Source organism: Microcaecilia unicolor, chromosome 3 (genome assembly GCF_901765095.1).
Source record: "Microcaecilia unicolor chromosome 3, aMicUni1.1, whole genome shotgun sequence".
NCBI classification, from domain to species: domain Eukaryota; kingdom Metazoa; phylum Chordata; class Amphibia; order Gymnophiona; family Siphonopidae; genus Microcaecilia; species Microcaecilia unicolor.
This window is the reverse complement of record NC_044033.1, coordinates 249,143,165-249,165,402: the sequence shown is the minus strand read 5'-3', so window position 1 is coordinate 249,165,402 and position 22,238 is coordinate 249,143,165. Positions and strand designations below refer to the sequence as shown.

The 22,238-nt window shown below is 44.9% G+C and overlaps 1 protein-coding gene across 1 annotated transcript; it reads left to right on the top strand.

Annotated features, from left to right (window-relative positions):
- The first annotated feature begins 3,537 nt into the window (after positions 1-3,537).
- Positions 3,538-20,535, top strand: LOC115466448 (zinc finger protein 12-like). The gene is made up of 7 exons (XM_030197669.1): positions 3,538-3,894; positions 8,464-8,590; positions 12,520-12,621; positions 12,778-12,891; positions 14,311-14,418; positions 17,262-17,369; positions 18,424-20,535. The coding sequence occupies exons 1-7, from the start codon at positions 3,883-3,885 to the stop codon at positions 19,209-19,211; spliced, it is 1,359 nt and encodes a 452-aa protein (XP_030053529.1). The 5' UTR covers positions 3,538-3,882; the 3' UTR covers positions 19,212-20,535.
- The last annotated feature ends 1,703 nt before the right edge of the window (positions 20,536-22,238 follow it).

The window sequence follows — 22,238 nt, the reverse complement described above, 5'->3', positions numbered from 1 at the left end:
TGTGTTCAATCCTGTCACAGCCTTTCCCTGGGTGAGATGTGGCTCTCGGGTGCAGTACAGGGTCACATCAGCATTGCATTGTGGTGGGTGTAGGGTATTGGGCTCCGTGATTTCATTAGCTTGTGTTACAGTCTCATGATGTTGGTAGTTGGTAGGCTCTTCTCCCAAGGTGCTTTTCCCCCTGCCTACTGGGTCAGAGTGTGCCCTGTTGTGTTTCCTGTTGTAGTCCATGCGGTAGTGGCCATTTTTGTAAGCCAGTTTTAGTTCCCTTTCCTGTGTTAGCCACGTTAGAGAACTTAGTTCTTACCTTGAATGTGGCTGAAAGAGGGCATTGTACACCATTCTGCCAGCTCTGACCTACTGCTAATCTCAGTACCAGGGAGACTCGTTGCCAGTGGGGCACAACCTCTGATCTGCAGTTAACTGTGATTAAACGCGGTTATTCCAATAAAGGACGTTTTCGGAGAGATTAGTCTTCAGGTGTCAACTGGTGTGCCAATGTTATACAGCAGCAACAAGTCCTAGAGGCCTGCGTGTATGCAGGTCCCTGGAGCACTTTTAGTGGGTACCACAGTGCACTTCAGCCAGGTGGCCCCAGGTCCATCCCCCCCCCCACCTGTAACACTTGTGCTGGTAAATGGGAGGCCTCCAAAACCCACTGTACCCACATGTAGGTGCCCCCTTCACCCCTAAGAGCTATGGTAGTGTTGTACATTTGTGGGTAGTGGGTTTTGGGGGAGGGGGTTGGGTGCTCAGCACCCGTGGTAAAGGAGCTATGCATGTGGGAGTGTTGTCTGAAGTCCACCGCACTGACCTCTAGGGTGCCCAGTTGGTGTCCTGGCATGTCAGGGGGGCGAGTGTACTACGAATCCTGGCCCCTCCCACGACCAAATGGCTCGGATTAGGACGTTTTTGAGCTGGGCATTTTTTAGTTTCCATTATCGCTAAAAAAAACAAACGCCCAGCTCAAAAACGTCCATTTTTTTGAAAATACGGTTCAGCCCGCCCCTTCACGGACCCGCTGTCGGAGATAAACGCCCATGGAGATAGGCGTTTGCGTTCGATTATGCCCCTCTTTATGTAATAAACCAAACTAATGTATAAGTGCTGACTATAGAACATATAAACTTATTAAATAATTAAAGGTAAGGACATTGAAGATAAATTACCGTAATGTGTGAAAAAAATTATTAAAAAAAAATACAAACTCAAATTACAATAAATTAGATATAAATAAACCAATATATAACTGTATTTATTACATTAGCATGGGCGAATGCCTGAATGCTAAAAATTTAAAAGAAACTATATATAGAACCCATGCTTTTTGCATAAAAGTATAAAGTGAACAAAAATGATAGCTGCTGGTATATCTAATGGGTCGACTCTCCTCTTAGGATCCCTTTTGTAAAGGTGCGCTAGCATTTTTAGCGAGTGCGAATCGTGTAGATGCCCATAGGAATATTAAAGGCATCTACATAACAAACTCTAAAAACGTTTGCGCACCTTTGTAAAAGACCCCCTTAAAAGGGGAACAATAACTCCGAGTAAAATACCTAGAGAAAATAAAATCACATAGGTCATTATAGAAGATGATGTACGGAGAGAAGTAGAAAAAGCCAATGGCATACTAAAATAGAGGACTTTATCGTGTTGTTGTAAAGTCTTCCTAGTAAGCTAATAAGCGCTGAACATGGCCACTTTCCACCCCCAGACCTGCCCCCAGTGCTAAAAAGTATAGTTTATTTTTTAGTGCATGGGTAGTGCGCACCAATCCCAAAATGACTGTAAAATACCTCAGCGCGCCCCGTGGTAAACCATTTTTGCTGGACTAAGCACGCATTAGAGCTTACCGCAGCTTTGTAAAAGGGTCCCTAATCGTGGACGACAACGGGTTAATTTTAGCGGCAATGGAAAAGGTGAGGGTATTCAGAACCCTCGAATACTCCCTGAAAAAAAATCCCCGGTTGTGTCTAAAGCTTGGCACACCACTGCAGAGACTTCCACTAGCGTTGGGTAACAGATTTGGCACCCAGCTCTGCAGTTACAAAATAATAGCTTAACGCCCAATATGAGGACAGAGATTCCACAAATCGCCCTAAAATATGGGTACTGGAAAAAATCAGTGCAAGAGGTTTTATAAATCACCTTTAAAAATGGATACCGGAAAAAAAATCAGTGCTAGAAATTCTATAAATTGCCTTAAAAAATGGGTACCTGAAAAAATCAGCACCAGAGATTCTAGAAATCACTTTAGAAAATGGGTACCGGAAAAAAAATCAGCTCTAGCGATTCTATAAATGTCCTAAAATGCCTTAAAAATGGGTACCGGAAAAAAAAAATCAGTTCTAGAGATTCTATAAATCGCCTTAAAATGGGTACCGGAAAAAAATCAGCGCTAGAGATTCTATAAATCGCCTTAAAAATGGGTACCGGAAAAAAAAATCAGCGCTAGAGATTCTATAAATCACCTTAAAAATGGGTACCGGAAAAAAAAATCAGTTCTAGAGATTCTATAAATAGCTTTAAAAAATGGGTACCGGAAAAAAAATCAGCGCTAGAGATTCTATAATTCTCCTTAAAAAATGGATACCGGAATAAATCAGCGCTAGAGATTCTATAAATCGCCTTAAAAAATGGGTACCGGAAAAAAATCAGCGCTATAGATTCTATAATTCTCCTTAAAAATGGGTACCGGAAAAAATCAGTTCTAGAGATTCTATAAATTGCCTTTAAAAATGGGTACCGGAAAAAATCAGCGCTAGAGATTCTCTAAATCGCCTTAAAAATGGGTACCGGAAAAAATCAGCGCTCGAGATTCTATAAATAGCCTTAAAAAATGGGTACTTCTACAGAAAGGTTGAGGTCAGGGGTTCTCAACCCAGTCCTCAGGACCTACTCAGCCAGTCAGGCTTTCAAGACATCCACAATGAATATTCATGAAAGAGATTTGCATATTCTGGACACACCTAGCCAGTCAGGTTTTCAGGACATCCAAAATGAATATGCATGAGAGATTTGCATACTCTGGACACACCCAGCTAGTCTGGTTTTCAGGACATCCACAATGAATATGCATGAGAGAGATTTGCATATTCTGGACACACCCAGCCAGTCTGGTGTTCAGAACATCCACAATGAATACGCATGAGAGATTTGCATATTTGGGGCACACCCAGCCAGTCAAGTTTTCAGGACATCTACAATGAATATGCATGAGAGAAATTTGCATGCACTACCTCTATTTTATGCAAATCATATCATGCATATTCATTGTGGGTATCCTGCGGCTAGGTGTGATCCCAGGAAGGTTGAGGACCTGGCCTGTGGAATTTGCAGTTCCTGATTCTACTCATTGGAAATCAGTGCTGCAGGTCCCACTGTGGGTAGAGATGTCCAAAATCCAGGACTGGCCTCTGCACTCCTTCCTGAAACTGGGTAGCTCTGAAGCTTTCATTCTGTCTTGATTATAGCTCCACCTTAAGCAAGCAGGCAGGCAGGCTCCCCCCAGCATGCACTGGAAGGGAAGTAGCATGGCCTCAGCCCAGAGAGACTTTGCACATGCTCCAGAGAGAGGTTGCTTTGCTTCTCCTTTCTCATCCTTTAGGGTCTGCAGGGGCTGCAAAAAGCAGAAAAGCTGCAGGAGCTAAGCAGAAAACTCTTGCCTCCCATCAGGACTGCAGATCTCTGCAAGCTCTCAGCCCTGGATCTGTCCCTTCCAGCTTCCAATCTGCAGGGTGGGTGGGGAGGAGAGACTTTATCTGAGACCCTCAGCCATCACTGCAGCCCCCTCCTATCTAATTCCTCTTTCCCAGGATCGGAGCAGGAGAAGGGGCTTCTGCAGCCTGAATTCCTCTCTGCAGCTTCACAAACAGAAGGGAAATGTCTGAGCCGGTGAGAATTTTTTTTTCTAATCTCTTTTTTTGCAGATCACCAGAGCTTAAAGCAACACCATTTCCTGTGCAGCGTTTCCATCCTTCTCTCTGGCACGGTGCAAATAGAACAGAGCTTCCTTTCTGCTATTGCATCTTTCTAAAGGGGGGGGGGGGGCTGAGGGGAGGCCGGGTGGGTCTCTTTAAAAGCAAGGGCCCTTGACATTTTAAGCAAACGGGGAAAAGTGCAAAAAAGTTAAATATCCTGGTTAATTGGTGAATAACATGCCAAAGCCCAGGGCAGATATTTTAGCAGGGAACTGTACAGCCCATCAGGAGGCTATAATCTTCTTCAGCTCCAGGTAATGATGGGGCCCAGGGCAGCTGCCTCATTTGCTGCAATCTTAACAGCACCAGCCCTGGATATGGGAGAGGCAGAACTGCAAGGCCTACACCAGCACTCCTCAAACTGGACATCACAAATGGCATCACAGAATCGGCATTTGGGGTTGCAACTAGGTTGGGCGAAAACAACCTTGTCATGAACCCAGGCTTTAGCTGGGTCTGTGTGGAGTCCGTGCAAAACAGGGGGTGACAGCAGCGGTGCAGGTGACACCTTAGGAGGGTCTGGTGCAGCGGTTTGGATTCAAGGTAGGCAGGGCCGATGCAAGTGCCTTTACACCCCTCTCCCCCGTCAGTTAACTTTTTGGTCCCTAATTTAACCCCCCCCCCCCCCCCCCCGGTGACATCATGCTTTTAAATACAGACTTCGTTGCATGTCTGTGTATAACAGTCGTACAAATTCAATGTGAGCTACCTGTGGGTTTTCAAGCAATCATTGCACTCATAGTTTGCACGGCTGTTGGGATCTGTTATTAAGCTGCTGGCCTAAGCAATGGCCTAAGATGTAGTGAATAAAAAACCAAGCTCTCAAAATGGGCATCAGAGATACCTTTAGTTAAAAGATCTTTACAGAGTAGAACTGGTAAGAAGATTGAAGAAGCAGTTCCTCTGCCTCCCGAGTCCTCAAAACTCCTTATAACCTCCCAGATCTGTACTTTACATAGGTACAATCGGTGTCTCATGCTCTGGAGAATGACACAAATATCCCCCCCCCCCACCTCGTTCTCCCTAACGAACATGGGGAAATTTTAAGGCAAAACCTCAGATATGCCAAAAAATCTGGAAATTCTCCTTGAACAGGGTGGTTTGCCAAGCATCCCTGGTATCTCATGCGCTGGGTCTTGGGAGACAGACCCTCTTGGAGAAGACATGACCTAATGGTGTCAGCCGTGGGCTGAGAACTGGGTTAGCCACGGTTCAAATCCAGCTGATGCGCTTTGCGACCCTGGCTGAGTCACTTTAATTATACATTGGAGCCACAAGGGGATGTGCTTAGTGCCAATGGCTTCTGAGCCAACCTAAGCTGTTATAGTCTACTAATGCGAAGCTGCTTTGGCACTCCGAAAATCAGGGGCACCCACTTATGGCAGTGGCTGGTGTACATTGGTGCGTCTAAGTGTGTCAGTCAACACAAGCAACTTACAATGTTGCAGGCTTATTTTCGAAAGAAAAGGACGCCTATCTTTCGACACAAATTGGAAGATGGGCGTCCTTCTCCCAGGGTCCCCAAATCGACATAATCGAAAGCCAATTTTGGATGTCCCCAACTGCTTTCCATCGCGGGGATGACCAAAGTTCCCGAGGGCGTGTCGGAAGCGTAGCAAAGGCGGGACTGGGGCGTACTTAACACATGGGTGTCCTCAGCCAATAATGGAAAAAAGAAGGGCGTCCCTGACGAACAGTTGGCCGACTTTACTTGGTCCATTTTTTCTTGCGACCAAGCCTCGAAAAGGTGCCTGAACTGACCAAATGACCACTGGAGGGAATCAGGGATAATCTCCCCTTACACCCCCAGTGGTCACTAACCCCCTCCCACCCTCAAAAGAAAAACTTTAAAAATATTTTTTGCCAGCCTCAAATGGCATACCCAGCTCCCTGACAGCAGTATGCAGGTTCCTGGAGCAGTTTCAGTGGGTGCAGTGCACTTCAGGCAGGCGGACCCAGGCCCACCCTCCCCCACCTGTTACACTTGTGGTGGTAAATTCGAGCCCTTCAAAACCCACCACAAACCCACTGTACCCACATGTAGGTGCCCCCCTTCACCCCTTAGGGCTATGGTAGTGTTGTACAGTTATGGGGAGTGGGTTTTGGGGGGCTCAGCACCTAAGGTAAGGGAGCTATGCACCTGGGAGCAATTTCTGAAGTCCACTGCAGTGCTCCCTAGGGTGCCAGGTTGGTGTCCTGGCATGTGAGGGGGACCGGTGCACTACGAATGCTGGCTCCTCCCACGACAAATGGTTTGGATTTGGTCATTTCTGAGATGGCGTCCTCGGTTTCCATTATCGCCGAAAACCGGGGACGACCATCTCTAAGGACGACCATCTCTAAGGTCAACCTAAATGTTGAGATTTGGGCGTCCCCGACCGTATTATCGAAATGAAAGATGGACGCCCATCTTGTTTTGGTAATAGGGGTTTCCCCGCCCCTTCGCAGGGACGTCCTGCGAGGACGCCCTCAGGAAAACTTGGGCATCCTGTTCGATTATGCCCCTCGACGCAACCATATGTATGTCCCCCTTGTAGTTGCGTACTGAGCGACGTAGGCACGCCAGTTACTGAATGCAGTCTATCACTTACGCAAGTAACATTCAATTTCTGGTGCCAATCAAACATGTAAGCGCCAGTTTTCTTTATTATATGCACACTATTGGTGCTTAAATTTAGGCCCAACTTATAGAATTGCTTTCTGCATCTCCTGTTGCCTCAGATTGCAAACTCTTCGGTCAGGGATTTATCGTATCAGCACTGTAAGGCACTCCATCCCTTCAGGAGTCTATAAACAGGCCGGTTTTACACCTGCAGGGGTCCAGGGCAGAAACAGGAGAGCAGGCCCAAAAGCCTAACTTTAGGCCTTGCCACCTTCAAATGGGACCCCTGCGGCAAGAGGGCCCAGGGCACTGATTGCCACCCCTTAACACTGGACTTGGTGATAAAAAATGGATTCTTTTCAGTGTAGTCCTTCAGCCGAAACCTCCTGGGTCTTTTTTGCTTCTCCCTTAGGTTAGGCCTAGTTGGCTAAGGTTAGGCAGCACTCCCTTGATCATATGACGTAGACAGCCATCATGGACGCTGTGCCTTAGACCCCATGGACTTGTACAGTCTCTCCTCCTTCCCTGGACTTCTCCACAGGACACAAGAAGTGCTTGGGAAATACCCAGTCAGTCAGGTTCAAGAAACTTGGTTATTTTACCTTTGTGCTGGACCAGACTAGGTGACGTGTGCAGTTCACACCATCTGGTTCGTACTGCCCCTGTTGCAGCCAGTATTTGTTGGCGAAACATGGCCGTGTTGGGTGCAGATGTTTATTGACCTGGGAGCATTTATATGATCTGCCTCCTGGTTTTATATATTCACCCAGTAGTGGTACATCTCTGATGTGGCTGGTGGGGCTCCCCAAGCCTCGCCAGCTGATGACTTCCGGCATCTCTCCCTCTTCCTTTGGAGGCATTCTCCACCCCCTAACCCCCCATACCTTTTAAAGGCTTCATTTCTTTGCTGGCAGGAAGCATTAGCAACTCATACCCACTACTTGCACCGGCCCCAAGCAACTTCCTGTTTCTGTATAGGTTGCACCAGGTCACAGGGAAGGCTCAGGACTGGCGTTTGGAGTGGAGAGTGGATATGAGTCACTGCTCACTGCCGGCAAAGAATTGAAGGCTTTAAAAGGTATGGAGGGGTGGGGGGAGATTTAAGAGACACCTGGTTGCTTGAGCAGTAAGGTAGGGAGAGATGCTGTGTGGGGAGGGGGGCGGGGTTCTCATGCCCACCCACCTTGGGCTCAGGCCCATCCAAAATTGGGTGCCTTGCTACGTCCCTGCCTCAAGAGTTCTCTTTAGATACTATTCTTCAATTTCTCACTCTTTTATTTTGTAACAGAGGCAGCATAATATCATAAATCATTGTCAAACAACATGTATATTCAATTCAGCTTATTGCATAGCTCTCCCAGTGAAATGGCGCGTAGTTAAAAAAAAACACCCAACACATTTTATATAGAGCTACTCAAACATACTTTCGCTGAAGTCACTTCCTGAATTGTGACAGGAAAGCGCACATATTCAACGACAACTGATAAATTACTGCGGAAGCTTCCCCCCCCCCCCCCCCCCGACATCACTTCCTGAATCATTGCAAAAAAAGGCGCTTGTATTTTAATGTGCCCTCCCCGTCACTTCACTCAGGCTCGGCGGTTCCAGTTATAGCTCTCTCAAAGGATACTGGTGTGGGGCCTGTGTGCCCTCCTGTGAGCACAGAACTTGTGGCAGCCGGGCTTCACACGGGTTTTCTTGGTAGCAGAAGTGCTGCGAGGCCTGTAAATGTGTCCCGGTCTACAGGCCTCGCTTATTATCAATCATCTCGCTGCTGAGAGAAATTTGTGTCACCATGGTTGTCCCGAGTCCTAGGGTGATTGCTTTGTTTGCCCTCCGCTAGCATGGCCCTGAAGAGTGTGTTTATTTTATTTTTTGCAGGCACCTGTCACATTCAGCAATGTCGCTGCTTATTTCTGGGAGGCGGAGTGGGATGTCCTGGGAGAATGGCAGAAGGAGCTGTACAGGCAGGTCATCAAGGGGATTCACAGCGTCCTGATCTCCTGGGGTAAAAACATTTTTTGTGTTACTGGCTGCCTTTAGATCCATTGGGTCACCGTTATAGACTTCCCCACACCCTCTTATTGGTGCAGCTGGAGGAGGGGGGAGAGTGGATAGAGGGCTGATCACAGACCTGGTTTTCTACTCATGCACTCAGGGGTCCTTTTATAAAGGCACACTGAAAAATTACCTGCGGTAATGTAGGCGCAGGTTTTGGGGGCGCGCAGAATCATTTTTTTAGCACACCTGTAAAAAAGGCCTTTTTTTTGGCCGAAAATGGACGTGCGGCAAAATCAAAATTGCCACGCGTCCATTTTGGGTCTGAGACCTTACCGTCAGCCATAGACCTAGCGGTAAAGAATTTGGGCGGTAAGGACCTACATGCATCAGATGCCACTCGACATGCGTCCGCAAAGAAAAAATAATTTTAGACGCGCGTAGCGAACGCGCGCCAAAAATGAAATTACTGCAAGACCCACACGGTAGTCAAGCAGTAACTCCATTTTGGCGTGCGTTGGGCACATGTACGTGGCTTAGTAAAAGGACCCCTTAGTCACTTTTTGTAAGTTACTTAGCCACCCCAAAATGGAATTAAGAAATGACATAACTGCCATCTGGCCACAGTTCTCCAACCCCTCCCCTCCTCCTCATGCTGCTGCAGTAACCTGGAAGTCAGCGGTGCGCCTCCATTTGCTGATGCCAGAACTCCTTGTGCACGCTCAGTTCCTGGAAGAACTGAGCGTGCTTGGGGAGTCCCCACGTCGGTGACTGGAAGCACCCCACCAACTTCCGGGTTAGTGCAGCAGTGTGAGGAGGAGGGGAGTGACTTGGCAGGGAATTTCTTTGGTTGGCAGGGCTTCCGCATCCCCACCAGCAAAGCTATTTTTTTTAACGTTGGGGGGAGGGGAGGGAATACATTGCCCCCCCCCCCCAGTCCACCTTGGGCCTCCCCCAAAAATCAGAGAGCTGGCTATGCCTCTGCCTCCCAGGTTGTCCCTTTGGCTCCAGTTTAATTTATTGACACAAATTTATACAGAACTGAGACAGAGAACCACATTAAGGGTGGTTGATCAGAGTTAAGTACTATTCACAGCTCTGGGTGAAACAGGTGGGGTTACGTAGTGAAATAACAATAGGTGATATACCGGTGTGACACTCCAACCTGTCCTCCACCTGCTTTCTTAAGCATGAAAATCCATCCTAAAGCCTCCCTCTGAGAGGAATGTAGGAGGTGGCTGATGGGGGTTGTTACCAGGTGCAGCTGTTCTGTGGATCTGTGTGTTGCAGGCCTGTTCTAGTAAAGGTGCAGAACTAAACACACAGAGGAAATAATGCATTGGGCATTTACTACCAGTAATTATCATTTCTATAGCACTACTATGCGTATGCAGCACTGTACACAGAGATGGTCTATTCAGGACAAGCAAATGGGACAAGTGAAGGATTAAGGAGTTATTTATTCTAGGAACAACACAGGTACCTATCACATAATGTTTTAGCACTACCCTTAGCACACACCTGGGGTTAACCCTGCTGCGGCCATCTAGAGGGTCTGTCCCAGCACTGCCCAGGCCTGTTCACACCTGTGCACATGCTTCTATGCTGGCATATCCCCCACCTGCCTGCTGGGTCCTGCTTGCCTCTGGGCCAGTCTCCCACATCCACCTGCAGTTTTTTTTCCCCGGTGGTTTCTAAGGACACTGGGACCACATTCCCAGGGGTCCCGCAGTTCCTAGAAACTACTACTACTACTACTTATCATTTCTATAGCACTACCGGATGTACGCAGCACTTTACATTAGATCATGGAGAGACAGTCCCTGCTCGATAGAGCTTACAATCTAATTAGGACAGACAGACAGACAGACAGGACAAGTGAGGGATAAGGGTTAGGACAGACAAGACTCCCACAGACTAAGAACACAAACCACCAGGATTCTTAGTCAGACCAGGACAACAGAGCTAACAAACTATTAGGTTATTATCACAAAAAAGGTGTAAACAGTAACAGGTAAAAATAACAGGAATCAGCATTAAAACTAACTAAGTACTTTCTTACTGCCTAAGTAGTACCTGGGGAATTGAGGAAAATAACTGCTCATAGGATTGGAACAGGGTCTCAGTGCACTGCAGAGGTCTTTCCCAGCCGAGGCAGCTGCCTGGGGAATTCCAGAACATTTTGGCTGGATCATGCACTGAGGGGTTTCTGGCCAATGGCACTGCAGGCTACTCTCCCCCAGGGGTTTCCTCTTTTCCTGTGGAAATAAAGAAGTCTGTCTTCTTTTCAGCTTGTTAAAGCTATAAAGCAGAAGACAGACACCACCTGCTGGCCAAACAAGGGAAATGCATTGAAAGGGAAAAATATAAAACAACATTACAGGGCACAGGCATGAAAGTGCCCTGTTTTGCCACAGTACCGAACAGAATGAATGCACAATTGTAAGTCAGTAAAAGGAGTTTGAAATGTATAAGGAAGTGACCTGAGCAGAGGGTTTATGCGAGTGAAGCCACAGTGCGGCAGACAAGTCATTCAGGCTTAGCCTGGCTCACATCCTCACGGTGAGTCCCGGCTCCGTCACCAGTTTCTTATGGACTTACTGTGAGACAGGGCCATGTACTGTCTGTCATTTCACCTGCAAGCCTTTAGTTTCTGGGGATACGCTGAAAACTCTCTCCCTGGATCTCCTGTTCCTCTTTCGTCAGCTAAATGGAATGCAGGCGTATGGACAGGCAGAATGTTCTGGGGGTGGAGGGGTAGTTATTAAGGTGTGTTACAGCCCTAACACACAGTATTTGCTCTTAACGTATGTTGAAGGGCATTAACACACGTTCTATTACCGCAACGCACATTAATATGAGTTACCACGGGTTACATAGTAATGAGATGCAGATGCATGCAAAGCAGCTCCTTATTATTTATTTGTTACATTTGTATCCCACATTTTCCCACCTATTTGCAGGCTCAATGTGGCTTACATAGCGCCGTGGGGCGAAAGCCTCCTCCTGTGAAGAAACAAATATAGAGTGATGTTATTTTAAGTGAAATAGATAAGTACAGACACATTAGGGAAACATAGAGAAGGAGGTTATATAAAAAACATTAAGTTCATAACAAGTTTTGGGTTTCTTTGAATTGCTGGATTCAGGTAATTAAGTTGTTATCTAAACTAAATAATGCAACTTGTGGTAAACGCTGCAAACTGCATTATTCCTGAGGAATTACCGCCAGAAAGAAGCTGGTATTTTTCCATTTTGGGATTATTGGGCCATAAAATTTCTCCCCAGCCAGTTCTGAAAGGGGGCAGTGCTTTCAGCTGGGAGCTGGAGTGGAGGAGGAGCCTAATAGCACAGTGCACTGAAAACCAGGGGATCCAGGTTCAATTCCCACCATAGCTCCTTGTGACTCTGGACAAGTCACTTAACCCTCTATTGCCTCAGGTACAAAATAAGTACTTGTATATAATAGGTAAAACCACTTTTATTGTAAAAACAGAAAGGCAGAATATCAAATCACATGCCTTTTCCCTTCCCTCTTCCTCCCTTGATTGACAACCCCTTTCACCCTGACCAACCCAAATGACAACCCCCTGTCCTAAAGACTCCCCCCAATTACCCAAAACAACTTACCACCCTCTAGTAACCCCCTCCAACCTACCTGCCAACTTCCTGGGGTCTATTTGATTTGGGGCAGCAGTGCTCCCAAGTTGCTAGCATCGGATTAAAAATTGCACCAGTGAACACTAGTGTTAGTCTCGTGGCAAATCAAGGTGTAGTAAAAACCCAACTTTTACTTCACCCACCTTACTAAGTGCCCCCTTAGCTGGTCACCAGTGGACTTCTTCTGAGCTCTGTTATGCTGTCCCCCCTCCCTCCCCCCCACCTCACTGAGGTTCCTGTAAGCAAACGGTATAATGATAACGTTCCTTGTATCGGCAGGTTATTCAATTATTAATCCGGACGTTATATTCAGAATTAAGCAGCCCGAAGAGAAATATTTCAGCCAGTACCATGACTGGGAGGAGGCAGAGCCCCCGCTTGGTAAGTGAAGGATGGGAGAGGGTTTTAAGTGTTGAGATCTCATGAGGTGGGATATTGACATCAAAGGTTTGGCAGCTTAGAATTCATTTGCCACATAGGTGATCAGCTGTAGGTACTTGGTAAACCCTCTCAGGTATGTGTGTTTTTCCCTAACAGGCCACCCGCTTGTAACATCCATGCTCTCCCCGACCATTAAACGGGAGGAGGGACCACAGGTCACAGGCCATCCCCAGTCATGGACGACAGAGTCGGTTCATCCTCCCGTAACAGGCAAGTAAAAAATTCTTCCTGGACATTCTTTACTTCCTGGTTAAATTTCTAAGGACTCTGGGGAAGGAACCTCCCTCACTGTACCCGTTTCAATTTGCTTGAATCCCTGGTGGTGAGTTTTTGAGAGAGAGTTAAATAACCATCACAGCATATCTAGCTGTTCAGAGGAAGTTTGCTAAAGTTCCTCTTGAGAGATTCAAGAAAATGAAGAAATCATGGGATAGGAGGCAGTGGCTTAACATGGATCAGTAACTGGGGATTGGTGCTTTTAATATATTTGTAAATGAACCTGAAAAGGGAACAACCAGTGAGGAGATTTGCAGGTGACACAAAATTGTTCGAAATGGTTACATAACAAGCAAATTGTGAGGTATTGTAGGAGACCCTTGCAACACTGAGGATTGGAGGCGTCTAAGTGATGGATGAAATTGAAAGAATGCAAAGTGATGCACAGAGGGGAAAGATAATCCCGGCTACAGGTACATGATGCTGGGAAAGAAATGGAGAGTAATTCTATAACAGTGTAGAATATTAGCTCAAAGCCATATTGGAGCAGAAATTTAGGCAAGTTGCATCCAACCACTGAGGAAAAAGGAAGTGATGTCAGTGAGGGCAGGACGTGACAGAGGGAAGCCTGTGGGGCCCAGTGGAGGCAGCGGGGATGAATTACTGTGGCTGCTGGGATGCCTCTGAGGAATACCAGGGAAGGACGGGGGATTCAGAGAGGGGGCAGTCTTTAGTAATAAGGAATCGATTCTTTTTTTGGGGATCCTGCCAGGCACTTGTGACCCAGATTGCCTACCACTGGAAACAGGACAGTGGGCTTGATGGACCTTTGGTTTGACCTTGTATAATATTTCTTTTGTTCTTATATTACAGTGGTAATAATTAATTCTGCATAAACACAGAAAGATAATTATAAACTTTTTGTAATCAATTAAGTGAAAATCTTTCGGGGTGACACGCTAGCCTGGTTCTGCTCTAAGGTCCAAATCTAGCACTTCCTAAGTGTGTCTATCTTGAAATAGAGCTGAGGCGACCATTTTCTGGAACACAGAGCGGCCATTTTGTGCTGCAGTTGTTCTTTTCTGCCCCTCTCTAAGGTACATTGAGTTTGACATGTAGTGTTACAGTACGGTAGTATACTGCTTTCTCAAAGCCCTGCAGATTTTATAATTAACCCATGGAGGGAGTGTGTCCCACCGATGTGTGTTAGACTGAGTCATAGAGATAATTACTTATGTAAGAACTATTATCATCTGGCCTAGCCCAAATCCCCCCCTTAGTTGTATTTAAGATTTGACAGCATCAGAGACTGCAAGGATGGATTTCTGAAGATGAACAACACAGCAGCGCCTCTCTCGTCTGAATGTAACACAATGTTTCTAAATTTAATTTAATTGTCTTTTGTTGTAACAGGCTGTTCCAGTGTCAAACCTGACATTTTGATCCGAATTAAGCAGGAGGGGTTCTGGACTGAGCCCTGGGGATCCGAGGGAAATCGACCTCTACCCGTGGCTGGCGTGTGTGAGTAACTGTAGGAAGCATACAATTCACTTTGGATTATAGACAGTGTTAGACATATCCCGAATGTGTTTATAATAAAAATACATATCTTTTTTTTCAGTGTAAGTAGCTGTGCGTGGGGCTGTAAAAGGTGACAGGGATTTACCAGCTCCTAAGATCTTACAGGCACAACAATGGGATGCACTTAGTGTCAGTTTATAATGTCTTCAGGACGCGCCTAAAGTCACGTTGATGTAAAGGGATGTTGGTACGCTGAAACTTAGGTGTGCTGACTTAGGGCAAGGTCAATGGCTGGCGTAAGTTGGCGTTCCTTGGTGCGCCATGCAATTCGCACAACTGATAGCATTTTATCAGTTTTGCACATCACTTGACGATACGCCCGTACTCCACCCACATGTACGCCTCTCTTGGAGTTACACACTAACAGGGAAGTTCTATATCGTTAGGTGCTAGTTCCATGTGAAGAAAAACATTCTAACGCTTGTAAGCTGCTAAATTGGGGCAGAAACGGCAGATCCATGCAAAAACACGCTCGAGTATTTCCAAGAGATTCTGCAAAGGAGGCGTGGCCACGAGAGGGGCCTAGGCGGGCCAGGGGCATTCTCTTAAAATGCACGCAGTGTTATAGAACAGCGCAGGTTCCCGTCCAACTAGCACGCCGGGATTTTCACCTGGTTTCATTTGTAAAGCGCTGCGTATGACTGGTAGTGCTATAGAAATGATTTATAGTAGTAGTAGTTTCAGTTGGCATAACTCCTCACGCAGATCACAGCGCCATGTGCTGTTCTATAAAGGCTGCCTATCTCGGAACGCTCATTATAGGACACTGTTCAGCGCTGATTTTTTTTTTTGGCGCCAAACTTTGAGCAGCATTTTATGAATCCAACCCTAAGTGATTTTGGTGCATGATTTAGAGAATACTTTCTAACACACGTGAATGCCAGTTATTGGCGCAAATCACACGCATAAGTGTTAGTATTCTATAACCAACGTTGGGCTCCAGCTTCTAGAATTGCCCTTTGGGTGGGTACATGAGGCCACAGGAATTAATGTGACTTGCTTAAGGTCACCAGGAGGGGCATTTTCTATATGACGTCTAAGTCCGACCTTTGCTCAAAATGTCCAGAATCCGAATAGCAAATATAGCGATTTTCAAAACAGCAAAATGTCTATTTTTTGGGGGGGGGAGGGGGGGAATGGCCATTTGCTAAATGTTTTTGTGCTCTCTGTGTTTATCTTTTTGGTCCATTTTCGTAGAAATAAAAAAAAGTCCAAGTGAAAAATGCACAAAATCAAGCCATTGGGATGTATGGGGGTGGGGGAAGCATTATTAGTAGACTGGCCAGATAGACATCCCAGCAGAGCAGTAGGACACCCTCGGGGGCACTTCAGTGGAATTCACATAAAAGGTCCCAGGTATACATGATAGAGGTATATAAAATAATGAGTGGAGTGGAACAGGTGGATGTGAAGCGTCTGTTCACGCTTTCCAAAAATAGTAGGACTAGGGGGCATGCGATGAAACTACAGTGTAGTACATTTAAAACAAATAGGAGAAACGTTTTCTTAACCCAACGTGTAATTAAACTCTGGAATTCGTTGCCGTAGAACGTGGTGAAGGCGGTTAGCTTGGCAGAGTTTTAAAAGGGTTTGGACGGTTTCCTAAAGGACAAGTCCATAGACCGCTACTAAATGGACTTGGGAAAAATTCACAATTCCAGGAATAACATGTATAGAATGTTTGTACATTTGGGAAGCTGCCAGGTACCCTTGACCTGGATTGGCTGCTGTCGGGGACAGGATGCTGGGCTTGATGGGCCTTTGGTCTTTTCCCAGTATGGCATTACTTATGTACTTATCTCACCATTATTCTTATATTGTATGGGGAACCCTCCAAAACCCACCAAAAACCTACTGTACCCAAATATATGTGACACCTGCAACCATAAGGGCTGTTGTAGTGGTGCACAGTTGGGTACAGTAGGTTTTTGGTGGGTTTTGGATGGCTAACAATTTCCACCACAAGTGTAACAGTTACAGTGGGATATAGGCCTTGGTCCCCATCTCCATAGTGCACTGCACTGACCACTAGGCTACTCCAGGGACCTGCTTGCTGATCTAATGGACTGGCCATAACATTTGAAGCTGTCATAGAGGTTGGTATATACTGTTTCATTCACAGGTTTGGGGTGTAGGGTCATTTCTTTATTCCTCCAGTGGTCATCTGGTCATAGAGGGCATTTTTTGTGTTTCAGTCGTTATTAAAACACGTCTAGACCAAAACAAACAACTTATAGTCCTGGATGTTTTTGTTTTGTTCCATTACGGCAGAAAAACGTCCAAGTAATAGGAACGCCCAGATCCCGCCCTTACACATGCCCTTGAGATTTGGACGTACTGCTGACGAATAGCACAGAAAAACTTCTGGAAAATGGGTTTCGAAAATGTCAATTTGGACATATTGGAAAGAACAACGTCCATATTCTGCTTTATGCCGTTTTTGAAATGTTTTTCTCTTTCAAAAATGAGCCCCAAGGAGTGTCAGTGAATCAGAATTTGAACCCCATCACTCCAATCTCTTGACCACTTCCCTTATGAGAGATCTCCCACTTATCGATCAGAATAAGCTATAATCCCTCATAGTTATGATGCATTTTTGTATTAGGGCTGTAATTCCTTCCGTTGATACTGTTCAGTTATCATAGCTCACAGAAAGTTATCATAGCTCACAGAATTACAAACACATGTCCCTTCTACATAAGAGTGAGAGTCGATTGTCTTTTAATGTCCTGTAAGTCCGTCCCTGAAACAGGAACACATCTGAAAGCATTTTCTTCTAACAGGTAGCTCAGGTTACAACCTGGACCCCTGGGCACCGCCTCAGAAAACAGACGAGCCGTGCATCAGCAATCCAGCGGAGGGAGAAGGGGACATTATTAAGGTTATTGTCGGTAAGTCAAAAGCAGAATCCTTTACAGGAAAATAACCCACTTCCACCAGGGTCCGTGGTAAGGGAAAGTTCAGAACTAGACGCCAGCGGTTACGCGCCTCTTCGTGTGCTTAAATGCAGGGATAAGTAGTGTTACGCTTGTGCCAATTTGTAAGGGTACAGGTAAGAGCTATGGGGTAATTCTGTAAAGATCACCTAAATTAGGCGCTGGGATGATGTGCTGTAAGTGCGGATTCTATATCGACAATTCCTGTTAGTTCAATGGCTGCTGTCAATGTAGCTCATAAATATTAGCATTTTGTAACCTGTGCGTGCAAGTAGTTTTGAATCTTCATAAAAGTAGTTTCTGTAAGCTGGTTGACGTTGACGTTGAAGGTCAGAAACCCAGATGAAACATGATTGCGAAGGCTGTGGAGTCTGAGGCTGAGGATGGGATGTCCAGACCCTGCAGATATTATCTATTTCCCTTCAGTCATTGAGTGCTGTTGCCCTCCTGCCCTGACCTAAAAGAAAATGCCATCCACTGCATTCTTCTCAGCATTGTTTGCTTCAACTTCCTTCTCTGAGCTTAGTTAAATTGACAGCTACCAGAAACAGCTGTCTTCATTAAAGAATTCCTTATTGGCTAAATTTGCTATTCCTATTTACTCAGGGTTTTGGAAGGCCCTAAAGACCTGTCTCTTTGAAAGAAGTTTTGTTTCCTTGTTACTTAATTTGTTCAATTCAATTAATTATTTTTTTCCTGGGTTTGTAATGTTTGAAGTCTTTAGCTTGTTTTTTATTAAGCTATAATTTTTTTTTGTTTTATAATTTTTTAAATTTTGTATTATGTGTATTGTATATAGTTTACATCTCAGCTGGTTTATTTTAAACCACTTTAAAACCTTGTTGTACTAAATGATATATAAAGTAAGTAAATAAATCAAATTAAATGCATGTTGCATGGAGGCTGAGCCAGGCAAAGACCTTTAATAAATCCTGTGGAATTAAAGATTCCTGGTATCTGTCCTTTGTAGCTGTAAAAAGAATGAGCAAACTTTCATTTGTATCTGCAGAAGACGGGTCCAGGACCAGCAGTGAGATGCAGACAGCGTGTGATGGGCAGCAGAGGGAAGAATGGAAAAACGAAGACCCCTCCATGCACAGCCTGGCACCTTCTACTGACTGTGAAGGCATTAGCATTTTAACAGCACCCAGGGCGGAAAACGCATCCCAAGAAGGAGAGAGAACAGGCAAGTGTACGGGGAGTGAGACGTATGTCAATTGTGGCCCAAATCTAGTCCAACCTCAGACCCTGTACAAAAAAGAGAGACCATATCAATGCAGTGAATGTGGGAAGTGTTTTGCCCAGCGATCGCAGCTGAAAATGCACAAGACAACCCACACCGGGGAAAAGCCGTTTAAATGTACCGAATGCGAGAAGAGATTTACTAGGAAATCAAACCTATTGGTACACCTGAAGCTTCATCGAGGAGAGAAACCTTATAAGTGTAATGAATGTGAAAAGAGTTTTAAGTGCAGGTCGCAGCTGAAAATCCATGAAATATTCCACACTGGGTGGAAACCGTTTAAATGTCACGAATGTGACAAATGCTTTGCCTGGCGATGCGAGCTCGTAAGGCACCTACAGAGTCACACGGGGGAGAGACCATTTCAGTGTACCGAATGTAACAGAAGATTTGGCAGGAAATCCACCCTGACAGCGCACACGAAGCGTCACAGAGGAGAAAAACCACCTTTTCAATGTACTGAATGTGATAAGCTTTTTACCTCTGGGTCCCAGCTCAAAAGACATCTGTGCAGTCACATAAGTGAGAAATGCAGACAAATGGAGATTCTGTAGCTCGGAAGTGAAAACGATTACTCATCTCGTTTGTGGCAGTGATGTGCTGATGTCAGAAGGTCTGTCTACAGAGAGGAACAATAAATAGCAGGGGGGTCATCCACTGGAAACTGTGTAAACACTGTTAACAATGCTGTACTAGAGAAACCCCAAGAGAAGCTGTGGAGAAGAGACTGTAATCACTGGGCTCAGTTGAATCAATACAACAAAACCAGAAAAATTCCAAGGACTGCATTGATAAAAGAAGTGTTTTTATTTTTTCCATATGAATATTCTGTGTAACACATGGAGAGAGGGAAGATTCTCGAGGACCAAAACAATACAGTAGAAAGACACAGAAATATTCTCAATTGTCTTGGACACCACTTCCGTGATGAAAAATAATTTCCAGTCACACGTTTCCTCTGATCTGCAGATGCAGGCTGTCTTTGTCACAATGGAAGCGTTACGGCAAGCACTAACAGTAAATTTAAGAAACAGAGATTATATCAAATGTATCCTAGCTGAGAAGTAAGGATCACTTCTGTCTTGCCCAAAACAAATCCATTTGGAAACACTGGCTCTGAGAGAATTAATATATAGGTGTTGAGTGTGGTAAAAGTTTCTTCCAGGTATGCCTTCCAAGATGCCCCAAAATGACTTGGCAAATTCAGTGATTTCACATTGAATTTGCCAAGCAACCTGCCATGCACTTATATACAGCTTTGAAACCATAGAGTAATAAAAATCTCAAACCATTGGATGTAGGAATAAGAAAACTCCTCGCTGCCCTCCAGCTAATCTATAAGAATTACTGTAGACTGAGACTGTGCATGCCTGGAGCCATAGAAAAGGGATTTTACAGATTACATATACAGAGATACTAGCAAAAGCCTCCAGGCATACTTATCAGCACCAATACTCGAAAAGTGCAGAAGTAGAAAAGTAGAATCAGGCACCATCCTTAAACTTTCAGAAACATTCCGATGAAAAAAGGAATTTGTGAAGCAAGAGAAAAAATTGTTGGAAGCGCTAAGCCAGTAAAAAAAAAAAAATGGCATTTCCCACTGTATTTGTAGATTCACTAAGAATTACTTCAGCAGCCATACATAGATCAAAAACTGACACAAGTATGGTTAAGGGTAGGGAAATTGATAGCTGCAGAACAGGACAGTGATTTATTGCAGGGGTGTCCAAACTTTCAGTTTATTCGCACTTGTGGGTGCTGGTAAGCAATTTTTGAAAAAAAGACATGAATTTAAACAACTCAAAATTTATATCTTTTTGTATAATAAATGCTAATTTTATACTACATTGTAAAAATAAAGTAGTTTTTCCGATCTTGCTTGTGTATCTGTCTAATTTACGTCATGGGTTATTTTTTTTGAGGGGGGGGGAGAAAAGGGAATTAAGTATCAATATGGGAAAGATATTCAGGATGGGGGAAAGAGGAGGAGAAGTGGGTCAAGGGAAGGGGAGAGAGTGAGGGTAAGAGGTCATAGGTGGAGGGAGAAAAGAGATGAGTGTGGGAGAAAGGAATAGAAGAGCACAGGAGGAGCTCAGATGACGAGGTTGGGGAGAGAGGAGGGATGATGGATAGTAGATAGAGAGGAACAGAGGTCTGGGGTAGAGGGGGAGAGATTCTAGGATTAGGGAACAAGAGAACATCAGATGGTGTAAGGCGGTAGGTATTTTTACCATACTGTGATCCTGCACCCCACATATACCAACCCCTCTGCCCATCCTCTTTCTCTCTTGCCTCCCAATCCTGCATGTCCTCTCTCCAGCCCCCTTTCTCCCTACCTGCAAGTTCAGACATTTCCCCCAACAAACCAGCCAGCATCTTCTCTCCCTCCAGCCTGTTCACGACCAGCCATTCTTTCCATCTCCCCCCCCAACAGCTATTCTGTAAACACACGTGTATCTTACATAGTGCATGTTTTACACATGGGCAATTCACATGGGCAAAGTCTGGTTACAGCCTGGATAGAATAGGTTACACTTGTATCACCGGCACTTAGGCGCACACATGCCTGGTATTGGATATTTGGTCTTAATGCTGCCTGTGGATGAATATCAGGTGTATGTTTAAGATATATTTTGCTCAATAAAGCTACAATCACTACCCCTTTGTTTCAAGGATTCTGTTCCTTTCTCTCGTTTGGTTTTAAGTGATTCTTAAAAATTTGAAAATGCTATTCATGTTGATGAAGCATACATCCAATGGTTCATCTATCACTGGAGCTGTCCAGACCTTGGTGCTGAATTATAGTGAAATGTCTCTACTTTTTGCTTTATAGATTGATACACAAGCCTTCTTTTCGGGACTTTTTTTTAAACTGGAGGCTTTTGAATGACCATCTTGCTTGTTGTGAAAGGGGGGAAATTAGGGAGAAGATTAGCAGCTGTTCATCATCAGAGTGGGAAGTTTTTATGTGTTCTGCAACATCTCTGAAAAATGGGGCATGGCATTGTCTTGTCAAAGGCTAAGCCCAAGGACTGGTGACTGGTCATACCCAAGGCCTGGAATTTGTGCAGCAGAAAGGACAACACGGCACAGTGTTCCACACAATGTCAGGAAACCCAGAGTGGATTCAATTATTTGTTGAAAATGAGAGACAAGTGCCAGAAACCAGTTGCAAATCCTAGAGAAGATGTATGGAACATGCATGGGCGTTGAGTTGTGATAGTCTTCCATTGCCCAAGAAACTTGAGCTTAATGGCAAACAAAGCAAGGGGAGTAGAAAATGTTTGTATGTGATTATTCAGCTGCCTTCTGTAGAGTAAACACATAAATAACTTTGTAGATTTGTTTCCCTTGGAATCTAACATGGTTGGATCGGAGTTGGAGGTGTCTTCAATTTAAAGTACTTTGCATTTTTAGAAACCTTCAAAGTAATTCTCACAAGTCATTTCTGCAGGCATTTACTCACAATCTTTGGAACTTTTTTTTAACCCTGTGGTTGATATTCAAAGCACCTCATCAGGATAACTTTGGAAACAATCCAAACCAATTTCTGGATTTCAATTCCCCCTACTCACAAAGGC